Below are 21,394 nucleotides of genomic sequence, written 5' to 3'. Positions count from 1 at the left end.
GAATAATACAGCAGCATTAGAAGAAGATTTACATACTTTAGTACAATCTCCATTTTTTTTTTACATCTTCTACACTTGGTGTCGCAAACAAGGCATAACAGTCATGGATGCCGCACATTTCCACAAAAGGAGCAAACTCTTTTAGGTTGGGCCTTTTCATTTATTGGTGCTAAATAAGCGTCTTCCAAACGAATTACACCAGCGGCTATGTTAAGGTTGCTTTCGTAGCTTTCCAGTGATCTGGCCATTATGTAGGTTTTTTGGAGTGTGAGGAAAGGTTTCTCGAGCAAGTGTTGTTGAATTGAGGAGGAAGAAATGCCACTGATAAAAGCGTGTCGAATGTACAGTCTTTTGTTTTCTTCAGTGGTTATGGCTTGAAAGTCACACGACTTTGCAAATACTTCTAACATGAAATTGTCAATAGTTTGTGCTGGTTGCTGTTTGTTCATGGGTAATAGGTGTCTATTGTACACAAAATTAGCCGGTTTAAAGTAAGCAGCTTCGAGTTTGTGGTATTGCTCATTATGTTGTAGACTGCAGACAAAATGTTGTTAATTAAGGCGAAGAAGTTTTGAGGGTAATTTTCAATTTTGCCATTGTTGATAGTTGATAAATAGTCTAGCAGCCGCTACAAACAGACAGAGAATATTTCTCACGAATTCGAGATTTGAAATCCATTTCTCCCTGGCTTGTCCAATCACAAGCCAGCTCTCAATCACGTGACAGAGTATAAGGTGAAAGGTGAAGTAAGGTGAAATCACGAACCTTCAATCCTCTTTCTCAGTGCTCTGCCCAGCAGTACACATTGCCAGGGGGCTCTGGCCCCCGGTCAAACGTGAGTACGACAAGCTATGACTCTCTTCAAGTTCACATTTATTTCCACATGCTAAAGAACATACAACTCACACTCACCCACATGCAAACACACTGAAGACTTTGCCCTTTCTTTCTCCTTTAACTGGTTTTCTTCATCCTGACGACTACTAGTTATAAACACGTGTGGACTGAGCTGTTCTCTCCTCAACAAGCGGGCAATATTTTAATTCTATCTTAAAACACATTGAACCCTTTTCTCTCTTTCAATGAACTTCCTTATTAATACGTTTCTCTCTTCTACCAAAGCTACTAATGAAAATGACAAATAAAGTTTCTTTATTAATTGTTAAAATGAACCACCATTGTTTTGCTGCATTTCTATAATAGTTACTGAAAGTATGTTCCCAGTGCTTATATAATTTCTAATAAAAAAAAAATGGTTAGTATTGGGAAGAGTTCTTATGTAGAGACATTGATTAAAGATTAGTAAGGCCTGTTGAAAGAAAAGAGTTAATTTATGTACCGTATTGAAGTCTGGTGGTGTGGTAGCCATGTTGGATTCATTGTCTCTCTATTTTCGACGATCCCCTTGGCCAAAAGACCTGGTTTTGTGTGGTATCCCAAGAGAGTTGTTGGGAATTGGTCCATGCCACGTGGAGATGCCTTCAGTTCGAGTGCCAGGAAGAAAGAGAGAGGGAGTTGCCATTGTTTAACCTTTATGCACTCAGCCATGTGTTTAGCTTGCCAGAGAGATAGTGTCTAATTGGACAAGCTAGAAAGGACTGCTGCAGCCAATCAGTAATGATGTTACAAAACAAAACCTTAAAAATCATAAGCTGTAAGTATATCTGCTCTTGCTGCTACAGATATCTCCCTGCCTGGATTGGTTTTGGTAGAACCCCCCCCCCCCATAGTGTTTCCAAATAAAAGAATGATTCGTCGGTCATGATAAGTTTGTATGTCAAAATTAGTATTTCGTCGGTTAAAAATTTCAAGTAGCAAGGATTTTGAATTTGTCTGTTGTTGACAGTAGTTTTGTAAAATGAAGTTTACTGTCAGCATGAGGCTTGTTGCTATGACTATCTTCAAATCTGTTTCTATATTGTATACAATTTCTTTACACTTGAATTATTCCAATGAAATTTAAAGTCATTAAGTTGCCGTTGAACATCGATGATGAATTGTTTGTTGACAAGGTTACTTCAACAATAAATCTGATGAGTTTTTTTGTGAAAAAAATAAATGTTTCGAGTTGCCCTTCAATGAAGATTATATTGGATGGCTTGTTGCGAGTAACCAATTTCTATCTTGACTGTTTGGTGAACCATTATTTATTTTTTCTGTGGAAAAAAGAATTTGTTGCTTTTCAGTGGCCAGTTGGGGAAAATATGCTTATTATCACGTGCATTTTATGGTATCGAGTTGATCCATTCTTTTGTTTATTTAAATATCCGAGGTGAGAATTTATGCAGGGAGATTGTAATAGAAAAAGGCAGCATGAAAACAGTGAAAGTTCAGATATTAGAGAGTTTTCATATACGAAACTGCGTTCACTGTTTTTAACTTGGTTTTTGTTTTTTTTATCAATATTTGGAGTTGTTTTTCAGTGAAAAAAAAAGATGTTTTTTCTTAGTTTTATTTGTTTTGATGAAACGTATCTGGTTGAATGTTTTTCTTTAACATTTTTCGTGAATGTATTCAGTTGAAAATGTGTTTTAGCTTTTTTGTGTGTGGCAAATGTCCATTTGAAAATGATTTTGCTTTTCTGTGAAAAGTGTGTCTGGTTGTTGAAAAGTGTTCCTTTTTTTAAAGTGATGAGTATTCTATAAAATGTACAAATTTTTTTTGTTCTGCTTATGAAAGGAAAATATTTTTTTGAAAGGGCTAAGAAAAACAATAATAAAGCTGTTGAAGCATATTCCAGTGTCATCATTTTAGTGTAATTGGTTGTTGCTTTGTACTCCTAATAAAATAATTAGCAGTTTTCAAACACCACAAAATGAATAAAAACCTTTTTTAAAAACAAAATAATGGAGACAGAAAGTGGGAAAGTGTTTGAGTTTAAAAAACAAGAAATGAAAAGTTCTTTGTTGATCAAGCAGCTGTGGAGTCCTGGGTTTCCATCGATGCTACAATGTTGAGTGGACAGGGACGAAAGAGCAGGAAGAGAGGTGTTTATATTTGCTGCTGGTTGAATTCTCTCTCGTAGCTGACCACTGTTCCAAAAAGGCGCTAAAGAAGTTCTTTAGCAAACAGATGAATCAATGTACCCTATCAGTATGTGGCTGAATCACTCAGTGGGAGAGTATTGATTCTCAAGAGAAAATAGGCCTTTATTTGTGACTGCTACATTACCCCCAACTTAAGCAGAAAGCTGACAGAGAAAAAGTTAGCAGTTGTAAATCAGTTTACAGACAATTTTTTGTTTTTGCTTTGTTGGTTATTTTTATGAAAAAATGTTCTTGCTTTTCAGTGAAAAGTTAATTCTTACTGATGAAGAAGAAATATTCTTATTTTTCAGTAAAAAATATTTATAGTTTTGGGAGGGGGGGGGAGGAGATCAAAATATGTCTTTGTGAATTTTTTTTTGTTTAGAAAAAACAAGCATAAATTGTACAAAAGCATATTTATAAAGAGTTTTACATAGATTTTTTTTAGGCCAATGTACCTGCCGACTATTATGTGTGGTGCTAACATACTTGTCTTTTGCTTGCTGGCATATTCACTTCAGGCGTATGTTGATGCAAGAAAAGCTCTTTTTACTCTGTCAATAGAAACAGTCTCTTTTTTGTTAAAAAATGCTAATGTCTTGGGTGAAAAATTTATCAGTTCATTAAAACACATGATAATGATGACCAGTATAAGGTGAAGTTGGAGAGGTTTTCATGTCGTCCTTTGAAACCAATGATTTGTTCCCTAGGGTGCATTCGTGGGAGCTTACTGAAATAAGCTTGCAGTCTGTTTATATACACAGCTGAATTGGTTTGCCCAGCGATTCTTGCAGCCCTCTACAGCTCCCAGCATTTCCTGCAGTCTCCTGGAGCTGCCAGCACCTCTAGTGCCTACTGCAGCTTTCACTGCCTCCTGTAGCTGCCAGCACGTACTGTAGCCTCCAGTGCCTCCTTCAACTTCCAGTGCCTCCTGTTCCAGTACCCATTGACATCCGGTTACCTATTTCAGAGCCAATAATGTCTAGCTGTCTATTTCAAAGTCCACTGACATCTTGTTAAGCTTTCCAATGTCTATTGACATCCATCTACCTGTCCCAGAACCCACTGACATCCAGCTACACACTCCAGAGCCTGCTGATATCTTTATGCCAATTCCAGTGCCTATTGATGTCCGCTACCCATTCTAGTACCCACTGATGTCCAGCTACCTGTCCCAGTGTCCGCTAACGTCTAGCTACCTTTCCAGAGCCCACTGACATCCAGCTATCAGTTCTAACAATGAATCCAGTCTTACTTGAACTAATCCTGATTATATGATCTCCATTCCGTACAAATTTACCGCTTTTATTTTCTTGGTAAATAAAATATGATATCCATCGTCTTTAAACGAATATCAGTGTTTGTCACATTTGTGACTGCTACACATTTATATGTGAGCATTCTGAAAAAACATTTATTTTAGAAAAAAAATTGGTTTTGCATATACATTTAACATAAAATTATCAAATTGAAGCAAAAATGGCACAGATAAGTTATCACCCATTTCCAGGCCAATGGTTAACAGAATAGCGTTTTTAAGAGCATAAAAGTCATTCTTTTTGGTTAATAAAAATGTAGTGAAGTGTCATCATACAGACAAATCCACTATCTCTGAACAGTCAAAAGGAGATAACTTAATAAATATTAATTTCAAAGCGTCAGTTCTAAGAAAAACACTGCTTCGCCCACATAAAACAAATAATGTAGTGTTCAATGCATTCTCTGTCTTGGGCCGGTGTAAATAATACTGTAAATAATACTAAGACTAATTTTTGTCATTGCGCGTATGGATGCTATAAACAGTCCACAACTTTTGAGAATGTTGTAATCGTGACTCTGCAGGAAAAACAAATCAGTTAAGGACTTCTTCATTGCTGCTGCCTCTATCATAAGATGTAAAACGTTTTTACCATGGGTTTTGCACACACCAGAATTAACACACGTTAATGTCTACCCTTATTAGGAATTTCTGCCTCACCAATTATCTTCCGATTTTTTCTCTTTTATCCTGACACAGAATTCAAACTGTCTTCACTAAAAATGTATTAAATATTTCTAGACATTCTCTAAAAAATATGAACTTTAATTACTTACGTTGATAAAAACTATCCTTAACAAATTTGATGATGGTCCAGGTAAACAAAAAGAGAATCTATATTCCTACTCTATATCCAATAATTACTGTTGTAAATAAAAATCACTTTTTTTTTATTTCATGTGAACAAAGTAATTTTTATTGGTTGCTATTTGAGTGATGTTGTTCATTGATGTTGCATTTTATTTTAATTATAAAGGAATCTATGATATTTGAATGAATATTTGAATATCATTGATTCACTGTATAAGACTCCTAATAATGAGTACTGTTACTACATCTCGGAGTGCTGTTCCTTTCCTGCCTCGACAAAGCACAAAATCGACTTTGAAATCTAGTTGGGGGAGCTGTCATTTCCTACTCCTTATAGCCTCTTACTCACAGAAGAAAGGTTGGTAGTCTGTCTACTGTAACATTATTTTCATGGTAGATGCTTGATTGAGCTCCAGTCTATGGCCCCTCCTTACCAAACTTTCACAAAAAACACTCGACTAGCTACAACCACTATCAACAGTTTCCTTCACTAACCTGTTGTTACCCCCCCCCCTGTACGACATTCACAGCAAAAGCTCAACTTTTGTCAACTTGTCAATAAATTCCTTTCGTGCCTCTGTATACCTATAACTAAACAGAAAAACCTTGAGCAAATTTTCTGTCTAAAAGCTACCGTGGATCTTCTTCCCAGCTGACTATAATATGGTCATTTTCAAGCCCAATGAAAAAAAAAATTATGTTGAGTTATCCTCTGAAATAACCCAATTCAGTCTAGGTCCAACCATCGTTACCAATTCTCATACAATTGTTTCACTGTCCGTATGGCACACTCATTAACCCTTATTGTCAAGCAGTGACTCATTAGTATATAACTCCATCAAAAACACAAAAAAAAAAAGGGAAAAAACAAAACACAACCATTTATAGGTTACCTTCTACCTCTGCCCAAATAAAAAATCCCTTAATCCCTTTACTAATCCTAAGTTGGGTGGCAATCCCTCAAAAATAGCTTTCTTTTAATCCTGCCATTAACCCTAAGTCTGAGTGGTAACAAAGTCACCTCTTCCTCCAAGAATATGATTACATCCAAAATGATTTCACTTTGATCAACTAGGTGCTCATTTTATATTAAATCTACATGGAAAACTGGTTATTATTTTTTTTCCAAAGTTTTTCATGTAATCACCTAAAAAACAAATAGCATTTCATTTTGTAGGGGATGGGGTAGTAAAAAACTATTTAGCAGACACTACCAATCTATATACATATAAAAGCGAAAATATGTGTGTGTATGTATGTTCTCTTTTTGTGTATGTCTGAAAAAGGCTTTTTTCCAAGGCCTTCTCAGGGGGGGGGGGTTGCTCATTCTTAAAACTTTTTATATCATGTCTAAATGATATCTACGACTTAACAACGGAGGTCGCCTGTCTATTTAATTTGCCTGACTTTTACCAGCTCATCGCGTCTTCGAAAAGCAAAAAGTGAGGGAAACAGTAACTGGCTTGCCACGCAAAACTAGGTCAAACATCACGCCACTTCCTCACACCTGTATATTTCAGTTTATAACTCTTAACTTAACACGCTTATTAATTTCTCTTCCCTTGTGGCCAAGATGGTTAGGTGGTTGGCTTTTTTCCCTTTCGTTTCTGCTTTCGCGTCAAGGCTTCGGGGTCCAATCCTACCTTTCTACTAACACTTTTTTTTTCTTTTACACCTCCAAACACCCGGCCAACGTTTTTTTTTAACACACACACACACACATCTCCAAACACCCGGGCAATGCTGGGTACCCCCCCCCAGTCTACAATTAAAGCCAAATTAAAAATAAGTATGCCCCCCACCCCGCCTACAAAAAAGAGAAAAGGCAATATCATTTGCTTGAATACAACAGAGTAAATACTTATTTAAAATTATTTTTTTTTAAATACTAGCAGGATGGCTTACCATTTAAGACTAAAGATCATATAATGGAGGAAGCCTTTCCCCTCCAAAATGGTCTTAATTTTCCAGGACCAAATTATTCTATTTTTTCTGATTTCTTCGCTTATGCTGTTTTCACTGGTGTCATTTTTACCTTTGTTTTAATTTTCTAATCATTATGTTTTTCCTGGGGATGGGGCATTCTACCGGATGCCAAACATTCTCCCATTAGTTTAGTTATTCCAACTGAGAGATCTTTTTTTAAGATTCTAGCTGTTCCTTTAAATGCAATTGTTTGTATCTCTTGCACTTGGTTTGCTGGGTATATTCGCCAGATAGTTTATGAAATTCTTTTTCATTAATCCGGTTGCTACTATAACGACTTGTATGATTGATACCTTCTTAAGATTCCAGTTTCTGTCCATGTCGTACATAAGTCCTTAGTATTTTGTTATTTTCTCTCTCTCTCCGCTCTGTTAAGGCCAACATCATTCGGGACGTTTACTTCAACTAGGGTTGCTACTTTCTCTTTCTTGTCCCATATCAATATGTCAGGCTTAATAGCCCCATTTTCTGGGTATGTAGTTGTAGAAATTTTGTGGTCATAGTGGATGATATATGACTTATTTCCAACTGTTGTTTCTGGTAAACATGCTCCCAGGATTTGCTATTGCATGGGATATTCAAGTTTTTACAGATTTCCCAGTGGAGATATTTACACAATCTATTGCATTGTATAATAGCTGTCCCCCCCAACAGGACTTTACAATTGGATGTCAGGTGGATCACACTCTCTACTTCCGTGTGGCAGAACCTGTACTTGTTATTGCTGAGACCACTCATCTTTTTAAAAGCCTTGATCTTGAACGGCCATTTTCATTCTCTCCTGATCATAGTGAAGAGATCCCTTTTTTAAGCCAATCTACAGAGCTGCCTTGCTTTCTGTCTCATTTGTAAGACAATCTTGCGCAAAATGTTTGGCCAGTTTTGTGTTGGAAGTAGTTCTTTTGACTTTTCTTGGTGTCGATTTCATGGTTTGGATTCTGGGAGCTCATCAGATATTGCCCAGTGTCATTCTTATTGTGCTCCACCAGGCTACACATTTCTAATAAAAATTTTTGTTTTTAATATTTTATTTTTATTTTTCAATTTAATTTCAATTTTTAGTGGAAGAGTGTAGCTTTATTAAGTGGATACTTATTATTTAAATACTAACTTAACTATCCATGCAGTGGCACAGACATACCTGGTTTAGAACCCAGGTGCAGGATTACCCTTCCTGATGGATCTGTAGACCTCAGGTTATCCATCTAGAAGGAAAACTCTAAGCTTGTACGTCATGTTACCAAACAAGCGAGGAAGGGGCCGCTTTAATTCTGGTCAACAATCTTCCTAGAGCTGGTGACTTACACAAGTTACTGGTTTGTAAACCTAAACTGCTTAAGAAGTAGGCAGGCTCTGCCTATCGCCCAACTTTCATGCCCCTTTTTTTATCTATTAATCAGGTACAAAGGTGCTTGGCTTTGTTTCTAGTTAGAGCAAAAGATACCATCCCCCCCACTTCTATTTCATTCCTTTCCACTAAAACTGAACATCCTGGGGGTGCTTAATAGCCACATATGTTAACGTGAGAAGTCTCGCCCACTCTTGTCTGAAAGGTTTTAGGGTACCAATTGGACAGTTTGTCTGACTGCTCTATTCTGACTGACAATACAGATAGCGCTTAGAGCAGCTGCACTATCATCAGTTGTATCATCAGGATGATTATAGTGTCCTGTTGTACCCATCTACAATAAGATTTCCCAAGATCGCAATCCTGCAGATGGAGAGTCAGCTGATGATTTACTTGTGTTTCATATTTGCTATTATACACACGTCCAACACCTCTCTCCATAAAACTAAAACTATTTTATAAAATGACAGCGTAATCTAAAAATATGATCAAACCAGACGCAAACTAACAAAACCAAATCTTCTCCCTTGAGACTTGCATTCACAAATATCCGCGGATTTAGATGATGTAGAATCATTTCTCTTACTAAATTCTCCAGATATCTTAGCGCTAAGTGAAACTAATCTACACTCCTCCATACTCTCTAAACATTTTAACATGTTTGGTTATCTCCCACTTTGCCATAAGGATTCAGACAGACACATGCATGAACTTGGGATTTACATTCATACCACCCTCCCCTTGACTGGAGAATCCAAACTAGAATCAAAGGACCAGATTTAGATTAATCTTGCAACATAACGTTAGTTACTTATATTGTCTGTACTGTTCTTCCTCAACCCAGGACTGTATCCTAATCAACTCTGTCTTTGACAGCATAGATGAAGCACTCTCCTTTGATACTAGTGCCCAAGTACATGTATTTGATTACTTTAATGTCATTTTTAAACAAGTATTTATTCTGTTGCTTTCAGCAAATAAAATCAATTTTGCATTCTTCTCTGCAGCAGCAGCAATAGACATACTCATAGCTTAAGACTTGAATGTTATTTTATAACAGCTTGGTTGTAGAAGTCAACTTTCTTTTTGGTTTGTTTAATCAGACACCATCTCTCTGGTGAGTAAAGTGCATAAAGGTTAAAGCATGGCAACTCTTTCTCTTTTCTTGCTGACAGCACATTCCTCTGTTGGACCCTTTGGCCTCAAGTTGGTGAGAAAACAAATAAGCCAACATGGCTACTGCTGCACACAACTTCCTTCTCCCACAGTACTATCTAATCTTTAATTAACATCTCTACACAGGAACTCTTCCCAATACTAACATTTTCTCTGTACAAAACTGCTAATGAAGATAATCCAATAAAGCTGTTCAAAAATGATAGAGAGAGACACTTGTTTTTAATTTTACATTTTTGGCGATCTCGAACATGCAACACGCAACGTTTGTCGGCATTCATTTCTACATACCTAAACTAAATTTCAGGAAAGTAACTGAAAAATCAATTACATATACTCAGATTTAAGCAGAAATGGCACCAAAAAAAATGACACAATTGGATAAATAAGAAAAATGACACAAGTAAAAAATATGGTGCATAGTAGCAATTGCACATGTAAAAAATAGGGGAAAATGGCACAAACCAAGAACAATTTAGTGATGGGAAAATAGAATTTTTCAGGAAAGGTATAATTTAAATAGAGGCTATGCCCTATCCTGTATATATTCTGTTATTTTCAAGTGAATAAAATCGATTTTATAAGTATTTTATTTTTTGGTCCTGTCTCTATAATCTATATATATATAAAAGCGAAAATGTATGTATGTATGTTTGTGTGTCTGCTAAAAACTTTTGACCGATGGAACAAAAATTCACAAACTTGGTATCATATTAAAGCCCCACCATCCGGACGACAAATATCGAAAAATTGGCCCAAAAAGACCATCAGATGTGTGTCAACTGATCGATTTTCTGCAGGGGGGGGGGGCCAAAAAAAGTGACATTTTAATGTTAAACATTACATATTTTTAAATCGATTTATAACTGCCCCCAAAAATACGGGCACCAACTCTTCTACATAAAGTATACACGGGGCCGTTTATTTTGGGTCAACTTGTATTTAAAACCCGCTGAGTCATGTCACGTCAGCAAGCTCTAATGGCAGTATGAATTTAAAATTTAAAAATGTTATCGGTAAAAAAAAATTTAATCCTCACACAAGCTAAACTATGAACTTCTACGCTATGGCAACGTTACCAAAGTTATTAGCACATTCAAAATAGTTAGATACGATAGTTAAACGAAAAATAACAAGCCAAAAATGTGAAGTAAAAAAAAAACAATACCCTTACAAAAAAATTAACGATTGAAGTTTTTACAAAAAAAAAAAGGCCAGACGCCATTTTCTTTTTTAGTAACAGTCTTTAGAGTAAGGAAGACGAAGTGAGAGAGAGAGAGAGAGAGAGAGAGAGACAGAGAGAGAGATGTCTAGACAGGAAACGAAAAACGTAATTTGATAAACGCTAATGTGAAGTAAAACAAAAAAAATAAAATACTGCTACGTCATCTCGTAATGCTCCCGCGATGACCTCATTTAGTGGCTATCTGTCAATCAAACCTCTTTCACTCGCTTTATAAGCCTTATTTTAACACTATAATCAGTTCCTCTTACTCTTGGCCTAGACAGTTAAGTGGTTGGAGTTTGTTTCACCTCCGCGTCAAGGCTCCCAGGTTCAATCCAGCCTCATGACCAAAACTATTTTTTTTTCTTTTACATCTTTAAACACGCGGGCAACGTTTCTTTATTTTTTTTTACTTTGCTTATTCTTTAGTTTACTCTATACACACAACGTTTTTTTTTTTTTTTTTGTTTTTCCGATTTTTTTAACATCGTTTCAGGGTTATTACTTATTCCCCCCATACACACACCTACAAACACCCGGGCAACGCCGGGTACCCCCCCACTAGTCTATATATATATAAAAACGAAAATGTATGTACGTGTGTATGTTTGTGTGTCTGCTAAAAACTTTCGATAGACTCAACAAAAATTCACAAACTCAGTATCATATTGAAGCTCCATCATTCGCTCCAAAAATATCAAAAAATTGGCCAAAAAACGTTCATTTTTTCACCCCGAAATCGACAATTTTCGACAGGGGGGGGGGGTCAACAAAAACAGCCCTCTCGACCGGTTCTACGCATGCATCAGATGACGTCATGACCTGATTTACTTTAAATAGTTGAAGAACTGACTAAATTTCATGTATGTCGTGTTAGCTCAGTTGGTTAGCGCGTTGGTTCATTATCTAAACGTTTTGGGTTCGAATCGTGGTGTGAGATGTCTTCTTTTTTTTTTCTTCGATTTTTTAAATTTAAATATTGAACCAGTGTTATTTAAGCCATTTTTCACATAACGTTCGTTTTTCTGTTTTTTTTTTTACTTCGCTTATCCATCCCCGACCACACACCCAAAAACACCCGGGTACCCACCAATTTTTTAAATTTTAATATCGAAACAGGCTTATTCAAGCCATTTTTCATTTTTGTTTTTTCGATGTCGAAAGTTTTTAGCGGACACACAAACACACATTTTCACTTTTATATATATAGATGTAATCTTTAATCATAAACACTAGTTATCTTTCATATTGTGGCACAATGATAAGAGTTCTTTTGGGAATCCGGTGTTCCCCATAATTGAGGGCCTTATGTTTGATTTTTATAGTTCTCGTAGGGAGACACGTGGAATTGAAAAGGTGATATTAAAACACAGTGAAGAATGTGGCCTTTCACTCAGCTAGGGTTGACAGCTTGGTGATAAAAAGTAACAGCTGCCAGGCCAAGGGTCAGATCGATGTTAGCTGACACCAGCCTTGTTAAGGTTTGGTTTGGTTTTACGGCATATCAACCTTTTGTTTTTGTGTTTTTTTTTGGTTATTTAATGCAGAGTTTCATTTTTTTCTTTTTTTTGTGGATTAGATATTTTAATTTATTCAGTAAGTCAAGTCAGCCTTTTTTGCATCATTAGGTGATGTGCTTTTTTCTTTTTTTTTCTTTTTTTGGGGTGGGCCTTGCTAAGGATTAAAAATCATAACTACCAGCAAACTTAAATACAATATTTCTGTCTCTTTGTTTTTAATATGCAATCAGTTTTATATTTAAAAAAATTAAAAATTTGCTCATAAACTTTCAGTTGATGTTCCCAACCCAGAATTTATGACACCTAAGTGAAGTAGAAAACCTTGCCAGTTAATTATGTCAAAATATCAAAAAGCAGACAAAAGGTTCCTCAAGACTACAGATGGAATTAACTTTTTAATTGACGAGGATGTGGCCATAATTTTTAACTGGGGAGCTAGCCGTATTGTGCCAAGAATGGAACAGACCTTCCAAGAAACATACAAACACACATATACATACCTTCCAAGAAACACACATACATACATACACACATTTTCGCTTTTATATACATAGATGTAATCTTTAATCATAAAGACTAGTTATCTTTCATATTGTGGCACAATGATAAGAGTTCTTAATTCAATACAGAAAAACCAAGTTACTCTTCTTTCAAGATATAACACTTTTTTTTTTGCGGTACAAGATTTTTTAAAATTAAAAATGTAAAAAAATAAATTAAATTTAAAGTAGTTTAAAAATTTTATTTACTTTGATTGATTGATAAGGTTTTGTTTGCTTTTTTAAATATTGTGGTGGCATAAAGACAAATGATAGGCAAGGAAAAACTAATAATATACAAATGACATCAACAATTACTTAAAAAAAAATATTTCAATAAAATTATACTTTTCTTCCACACTAATGTTACTAAAACTTGTAATGTCAAAATACTTTTATATTTATTGCATTTAAAATTTGTAAACAAATAAAACAGTAAACAATCAAATTTTGTGTATGGATTTTTTATCACAGAAAACAATTTTAAGACTTAAAAATTAACTTTCAATCTTGCTTAAATTTTTCCTAGGTCTACAGTTGTAAATACATTGATATTTCATTCTTCCCATACATCACCATATTGATTCTTTGGTCCACCTGTAAAAAGAAAAAAGAAAAGAAAAAGAATCACATTTAAATATTGTAAAAAAAAAACCCCTAAAACTGATGATATTTGAGAAAATCTTGAGGAGATATTACCATGGAATTTAAGGTATGTCATCAGCAAGGAGGCCTCTCTTTAGATTTAAACAGTAGTCAGCCATTATGACTGCATCCCAGCAACCCTGATAATTGGTCTCCATCTCTTTCAGGTTTTGATGGAATCTCTTCCCCTGCTCGTCACTCACTGAACCCAAAATTTCAGGAAATCATGTGAATCTTGTAATGCATCTTGACGCTGGTGTTGCAACCCAGATTTCTGAACGTCAGTATGTTGTTAAGTTCTGCATAGTTTCCAAGAAAATTATTGTTACCAAGAAAATTATCAAATGCCTTCCACGCTTCCAGATCCACTTCATTAATTGAATTTTTGAACTCTGGATCTCTGATGAGCTGTCAGTTTTTAGCTTCTCTATGATCAAGTCTGGCACAAATAAGTGAAGCAGTCACGATCCTTCTCCAGAGCCTTGGTGAAGTGCTTGATTAAGCTGAGCTTTATGTGTAGTGGTGGGACAAGTATTCTGTTTTTGTCCACCAGAGGATCATTGATGACATTCCTTTCTTTGCAAGGCACCAATTCCTCCTGCACAGGTCAGTCCTTCTTTGTGTATGTGGAGCACCAAGTTTTGCAAGATTTTGAGGTTTTATGACTTCAAACTGATTCCTTTTCAACATAATCAGCCAGAACTATCAGACCTGAATACTTCTTGTCATTAAAATAATCATTTCAGATCAAAACAATCATTCAGTATGGCATTTTACTCCTAATTTCTAATATGATCTACACATGCATACATGTGAACAAAAACGCAAAAAAAAACGACATGTAGTCATAGTTCAAAAACTTGACCTGATTGAGCAAAAGCAAAGTGATTTTTGGTTTCAGTGTATCAGATTCGTCCAAAATCGACTGCAAAAATGCATTTGTTTTGACTAGTGATTTGCCTGTATAGATGTCAATGAATGATCTCAGAACACTGAAAACCGAGAAGAGGAGTGGGCTCAGAACCAATATTTTTTTATGACTTCTGCCCAGCACCTACTACATTTATAGCCCTATCAGAGGAAAAGTATTTGAAAAGGATTTGATGACTGAGAATACATTTGCAGATATTCTATAGCTAACAAGCTTGTGAAGCAAAAATTTGTGTCAAATTAAGTCATTACTCAAACAAAGTCCCCATTCATATATTCACATATCCAGCATGATATTCCAGTCAACATTCATTTTGTAGGACAATATTTATAGTGCTTGTCACTAAGCAGATTGTTTTTACTTAGTTGGTTCACAGATTCAAACAACTTACGATACATAGGAGACTGATTGGTTTGTACTGAGACACAAAAGATCGTTCTTTGGCATTCTTAAATACTGAGCAGACTGACAAAGTTTTCCCAGCTGATGGGAAGCATTTCTTTAAGCAATGACTGAACAGCTTAGTAAGAATAGGAGCTAGTTCAAATTGCAGCTTTTTAAACACTTTATGATTGAAATATTGTCAGAACCAGTTGTCTTGCAAGACAACTGTTTGGAAACAGATCTTTCTTAGAGCATTTGCAGTAATTCAGGAAATAGTTACCCTTGATCACAAAAGGTGTAATTTAATGCAAAAATATTTTGCAAAATGTTTGGCTTGAAAGTGTAATTCAATTTTTAAAAAATCACCTTTACTTTATTAATAATAATAACTAGCAAAACCCATAGAAATTCCATGGTAGTTTAAAATTTTAAAAAACATACATCAGTAAGAAACATCTTATCACACAATCAAACAATTACATTGAGATTGAACCATGTACCATTAAAGACTTAACTAAATCATGAAGCTCTGCATTTGTCAGGTTCTGATATCTCTGCTGACAATTGCAACAATTTGATGAACTGTTCTGATCTTATCCTGATCTCGCAACATCATGATCCTGTGGCAGTGTGGTAGCCATCTTCTTTGAACTTCAATAACATAAACATTTGCAAATAGAATTCCAAGTACATGTATGTCTTTAATGTCTTTCAAAAGTTCAACTGAATGTGCATGATACACACGTGATATTAAGTCAGGTCGATTTTTTGTAAGTTCTGATGGTCCCAAGTTGCTTACTATTTAACAACATCTTGGATTACACGTGTATGGAAGGAATAGGTCTGGTTTTCCGGATTTACAGAAAACTGATTTGTACTGATTGCTTTGTAATAATTTCAACATAACCTATAAATAGGTAATAATGTTTTCACTTGAAATGCGTAGGTTTCAAAGATCCCTAATCCACAAAAGCACTATATGATTTTACTTATTTTGGCATGACATTTAAGTAGGTAATAATGTTTTCATCTGAGTGTGTTGGAATTTATACTAATTTCAACATGACATGTAAATAGATAATAATGTTTTCACATGAAATGCATAGGTTTAAAAGATCTATAATCAACAAAACCATCCTATAATTTTATTTATTATGACATAACTCTTTAGTAGGTAATGATGTTTTCACCTGAAATGCGTAGAAATTTTAACTAATTTTAACATAACATATAAGTAGGTAATAAAATTTGAAAAGGAAATTGTTTTAATGATTTTTAACCATAAAGAGTGATTATAAAGGGAGGTAATTTGTTTCACATTATTAATATTTGTGATGATGTGTTTTTATTGTGACACCGGACATGTAAACAAGCATATTAATATATAAAAATATATAATATATATTATTAATATATAAAACACTTGTATATATAAAAGAAAACTTAGCAATACTAATTAGAAATGTATATTACACAATATTAATTTTAATAAATGAGCTTAAAAATAGGCAAAGGAGAAATATTGAGATCTGTTTGAGAAAGTTTGGAAATTAATATATATATATATATATATATATATATTAGTATTTTTAAATGGTCTTGTATCATCAGAATTATGCTTATTTAAGCATAATGGTTAAAATTATTATTAATATGATATTATAATTATATTAATTAATATAATTAAGATAGATGGGAAAGAACATTTGAATATATTCATTTAGTTATAGCTATCACAATTTAGAGAAGGTAGATTTCAAAATATAACAATATAACAATATAACAATATATATATATATATATATATATATATATAAAATAAAAATTACAATTAAATTTACCAAAATAATCCAAGATGGTAAAATTAAAGTATATTATAAATATTAATTCTTTAATATTTATTAAATTATCTCATATATATATATATATATATATATATATATATATATATCAGAGAGGCGGTAGCACTCTCTATATAGGGATGGCCCGTACACGCCTATATACGCCTACAAAACAAAACTATCCAAATCTCAACTAAAATCAACTTATAAGTTTCAAAAAGCACATATTCTTACAGAGAAGCGTCTTACGAATCCAGCGAGTGTCAGAACGTCGGTTAAAATGTCAAAAGAGAGCAAAAAAAAAGGGTACAAAAATGGCCAATTGTTCTCCTTTCTTCTTCTGCTTTCTTTTGAGACGATGTATCTCGGTGTACGAACGGTCTCTGACAACAGTTCAAGCATCAATCGACTGCTCTTTACATGGAGAAGTGCAGTGACCCATCGCTTTTTAGCTAACTCCATAATTAAATAAGATTACGTGTAATAACAAGTTTTAAACACTATATACCCAATGTAGACAGACCACTTCGAACACGGAACTCCTCTCAAAAGGGACAGCTCCAAATAATACACCGGATGCTCACAGACGTTCCAGTTTGCCAGTGGCCTATATTTCTTGGACGTTGAATATTTGAGGTGAACGTTAAGGTTTTTTCTTTAAACAGTAACCCACCAGCATTAATGAAACCACGAAATCTTTATCTCAGTTGATCAAAATTGTTATAAGAGTAACCTATCAGCAAGTACGACGTCAAAAAACAATGTTATAAAAACAAATAATTCTTCAGATTTTGGACTGTAAAATATGTACAAAATGTCAATGCTGTGACCAGGATTCGAACCTAGGTTAGCACGGCCACAACGTGGGGTCCTAACCTCTAGACGATCACGGCTAACACTGACGTCTGTCGCTCTTGACAGAAAGACACATGACTACTGTCAAACTATTGAAAAATAAGGAGGAAACTTGAAATTCTCACGCATGCGCAAAAATACACTATAGCAACCATTGTTAAATGCAGCTGAATCTCTTCGCTCGCTAAGAAAAGTAGATCAGACCAGTTCTTCTAAGAACTCACCAAACGCCAAAGGAAATAAGTTAAATTAACCGCAAAAGAAACTGCAAGAAAGTCATCTTCTAAGAACTCACTGGAAGCTGACCAAAAAGAATCAAAATCCAAGCCCTAGCAACAAAAATAACTAGATATTGTGGCTACTATACACAATCTACTAATAAAAACAAGTTAGTTTTCTAAAATAAACTACAATAAATTAACCAAGTAACCTCACACTGTCACTGATTAGGACTTCATATAAAGATAACAACTACACTATTGGTGTATATACTGTTCCACACTTTAACTATTGGTGACGGGGCAGTATCTCAATTCTACGAGAGTTGTCTTGCTATAAGATAAGTGATATTATAGTAAGATACACATAAGTGTTATATGTTTACATTTAATAAAAAATGCCAAAGTCAGCACGTAGTAAAAAAGCACAGAGAAATATAGACTATGAAAAAAACAAAGTCAAGGTATTATCTGAGCAAAAAGAATACTATCAGAAAAATGCTGAAATAATAAAAATTAAGTATCATGCAAATCCTGAGGCAAAGAAGGCTGCCTCACGTGCTGACTCAAAATCACGGTATAACAGGGATCCCGAGGGAAAAAAGCTGCCTCACGTGCTCTTTATAACAAAGAACCAGAAAAAAAGAAGGCTGCCTCACGTGCTGACTCAAAAGCACGGTATAACAGGGATTCCGAGGGAAAAAAAGCTGCCTCACGTGCTCTTTATAACAAAGAACCAGAAAAAAAGAAGGCTGCCTCACGTGCTGACTCAAAAGCACGGTATAACAGGGATTCCGAGGGAAAAAAAGCTGCCTCACGTGCTCTTTATAACAAAGAACCAGAAAAAAAGAAGGCTGCCTTACGTGCTGACTCAAAAGCACGGTATAACAGGGATCCCAAGGGGAAAAAAGCTGCCTCATGCACAAACTATTATAAATATAAATATCAAAAACTGCCAAATCTTTGCCAAAACGCCAAAGAATGAACCAAGAAAAATTTAATACTGAAGGTATGAACATTTTAGAACTTTATAATACTCTAACTGTTTTATCAGAGAGGCGGTAGCACTCTCTATGTAATATAGAACCGATGGAGGACCAAGAGGCAACTCCTAAGGCCCAAAACCCAAAGACCTAAAACCCAGCAGGAAGCGACCTGCTACTAATGGAGGCGGCAATGAGCCGCCTCCTAAAAAAGACAATACTATCATGAATGTAAGTTTAAAAATAAGACTAAGTAAAAATACTAATTAACAAGAATAAAAAAGCATTGGAAATGCAAAAGGATATAGGGATGGTATGCCAAAAAGTATACAAACAAGATAGCTATGAATTGCTAGGCACATGGAAATAGAATTGCATCCAAAGTATAGCCCTATAGCTTTTTACAACCGTAATGATGGCACGGAATGAAGATTGGAGAAAAGCTATAGGGCTATACTTTGGATGCAATTCTATTTCCATGTGCCTAGCCATTCATAGCTATCTTGTTTGTATACTTTTTGGCATACCATCCCTATATCCTTTTGCATTTCCAATGCTTTTTTATTCTTGTATATATATATATATATATATATATATATATATATATGTATGTGTGTGTGTGTATATATATATATATATATATATATATATTAATATCTGATCAAAAATCAGTTATCCCAAATCTTTTCTTTTTCCTACACAAGAGTTTATTTTCCTGAATCAAGAAATATAGATAAGTAACATGAGTGAGAAACACTCAATAAAGAATTATTCAACAACAAAAAAGATATTTCTGACGAGTTAAAATTTAATACAAACATGTGAAGTAAAAAAATGTTCACTTAAATTTTATACAAAAAAACAAACCAAGAAAAAAAGTTAAAAATTCTTTTGAGTATTCATTTAATTTGCATGAAAATATTTCAGTTAATTTTTATGAAATGTTTTGACTTTGGAAAGTTTGTTTTACATTTTATTTGCACAATTTGAAGTCATTGCCCTTTTCCCACCTGACTCCTATTATCTTTTAAAGCCATAAGTTTTTTATTAAGCAACAATCATGAAATGCATAAATTGTCATAAAACTTGAAAAAATAAAAAAGGTATAACAATCTTACGTTGCTTAGTAGAACTAAAGTATTGAGAAGTATTATCATCTTCAGGAGTTTGTGATGTTATTGGTTGCTGAGTTTTGGGCCTGTTTGGGATATTCTGCCATTTTACTACTTGATTCTCTTGATATACTTCCCGGTTTTGCCGGCGAAGATCACCATAGGATTTGTACAATTGATCTTGCTCTCCAGAAGTGCCTAGGAAATAAATAAAAAAAAAAAAATGAAAAAAAAAACCAAACAAACAAACCTCAAAATAGATAAACATTTATACATCTGTGGGATAACAGATAAAGATATATATCTGTGGGGGTGCCCGGAAAACTTGTTTCCGGAAAACCCGTACCCGGAAAAATCCCCCTTTTTGCTAGGTAGGAAAACTGGTCCCTTATTGAATAAATATCGATTGAAAACACGTTTTATTGTTTTTAAAAGAGACTATGCACCCCCATAATATTTTTAAAAATTATTTTTAACTCTTGTCTTGCTTAAAAACAATAAACTTGATCACGGAGTCAAGATACGAAAGACGAAACCAAATATTTATTTAAAAAAAAATATACTCTAGTTTTAACACTTTTTGTGTCATTACGAAACAAAAATAAAGAAAGAAAACACGTATTATCAAAGAAAGCAATTATTTTATTTAGAAGAATTAATTCAGTTTAAATAATTCTTGTGTTATTACAAAACAAAAAAGAAAACACGGTCTTTGGTACCGCGCTGAATGTTATTATTTCGAAAGCCATTCTTAACATGGGGAGGGGAGGGTATCGTTTAAAAGTCATTTCGGGGGCACTTGTTCTTGTTCAGTACTTAAAAATATAAAAAATTTATTTTTTGGGGGAGGTAGGGAGGCTCGTTTTAAAACTATATCTACCTCAGTACTTTTTTTAATTTTCGGACATTTTTTTTGTTAAAAATTATTTATTAAGTAATGTCGAATGCTCACGAAAACTTAGAAAAATCAAATTCATTTTTTTAAAACAATAAACATGTAAAAATATTTTATTTAAATATTATGGGATGTGCATTATTACCTAAAAATGTACAAATTTATTTTCTTTTGAAGGGGGGGGGCTCGTTTTAAAACTATATCTAACTTAATATTTTCTTTAATTTTCTAATTTTGAGCAGGTATCCTCCTAAGACGTGATCCTCTTATGTCGGACATTTTTTATTTATAAGTAACACCCGACAATACTTTTTTTTTAAAAACTAAATAAACTCTTTAAAATAAGTTGAAAGACCACAAACTTTCAAAGCTAGGTAGAAAACGAAATCTTAGTAAAATTAATTTAATTTTTTAAAACAACAGTAAACAAGTAAAAGTATTAAAAAAAAAATATTATGGGATGTGTATGCTCTTTTAAAGACAATATCTTCTTCACAACGGTCATAAAGTGTGTTTTTAATCGATATTTATTCAATAAGGGACCAGTTTTCCTACCTAGAAAAAGGGGACGAGTTTTCCAGG

At 34.2% G+C, this 21,394-nt stretch overlaps 1 protein-coding gene across 1 annotated transcript in view; it reads right to left on the bottom strand.

The window, feature by feature from the left end:
- Positions 1-13,396: 13,396 nt before the first annotated feature.
- LOC145268203 (OCIA domain-containing protein 1-like) overlaps positions 13,397-21,394 on the bottom strand; it is a 137,770-nt gene continuing 129,772 nt past the window's right edge. The window contains exons 7-8 of the mRNA XM_080123466.1: positions 19,924-20,115; positions 13,397-13,545 (exon numbers count right to left, since the gene is read on the bottom strand). Coding sequence (XP_079979592.1) covers positions 13,505-13,545; positions 19,924-20,115 — 233 coding nt within the window. The 3' untranslated portion in view covers positions 13,397-13,504. The remainder of the gene's footprint in view (positions 13,546-19,923; positions 20,116-21,394) is intronic.

This window comes from Euprymna scolopes, chromosome 43 (assembly GCF_053919585.1).
Source record: "Euprymna scolopes isolate OS-2025 chromosome 43, ASM5391958v1, whole genome shotgun sequence".
NCBI classification, from domain to species: domain Eukaryota; kingdom Metazoa; phylum Mollusca; class Cephalopoda; order Sepiida; family Sepiolidae; genus Euprymna; species Euprymna scolopes.
Note: the sequence above shows the minus strand (reverse complement) of the source record. Positions and strands in the feature narration are given on the sequence as shown.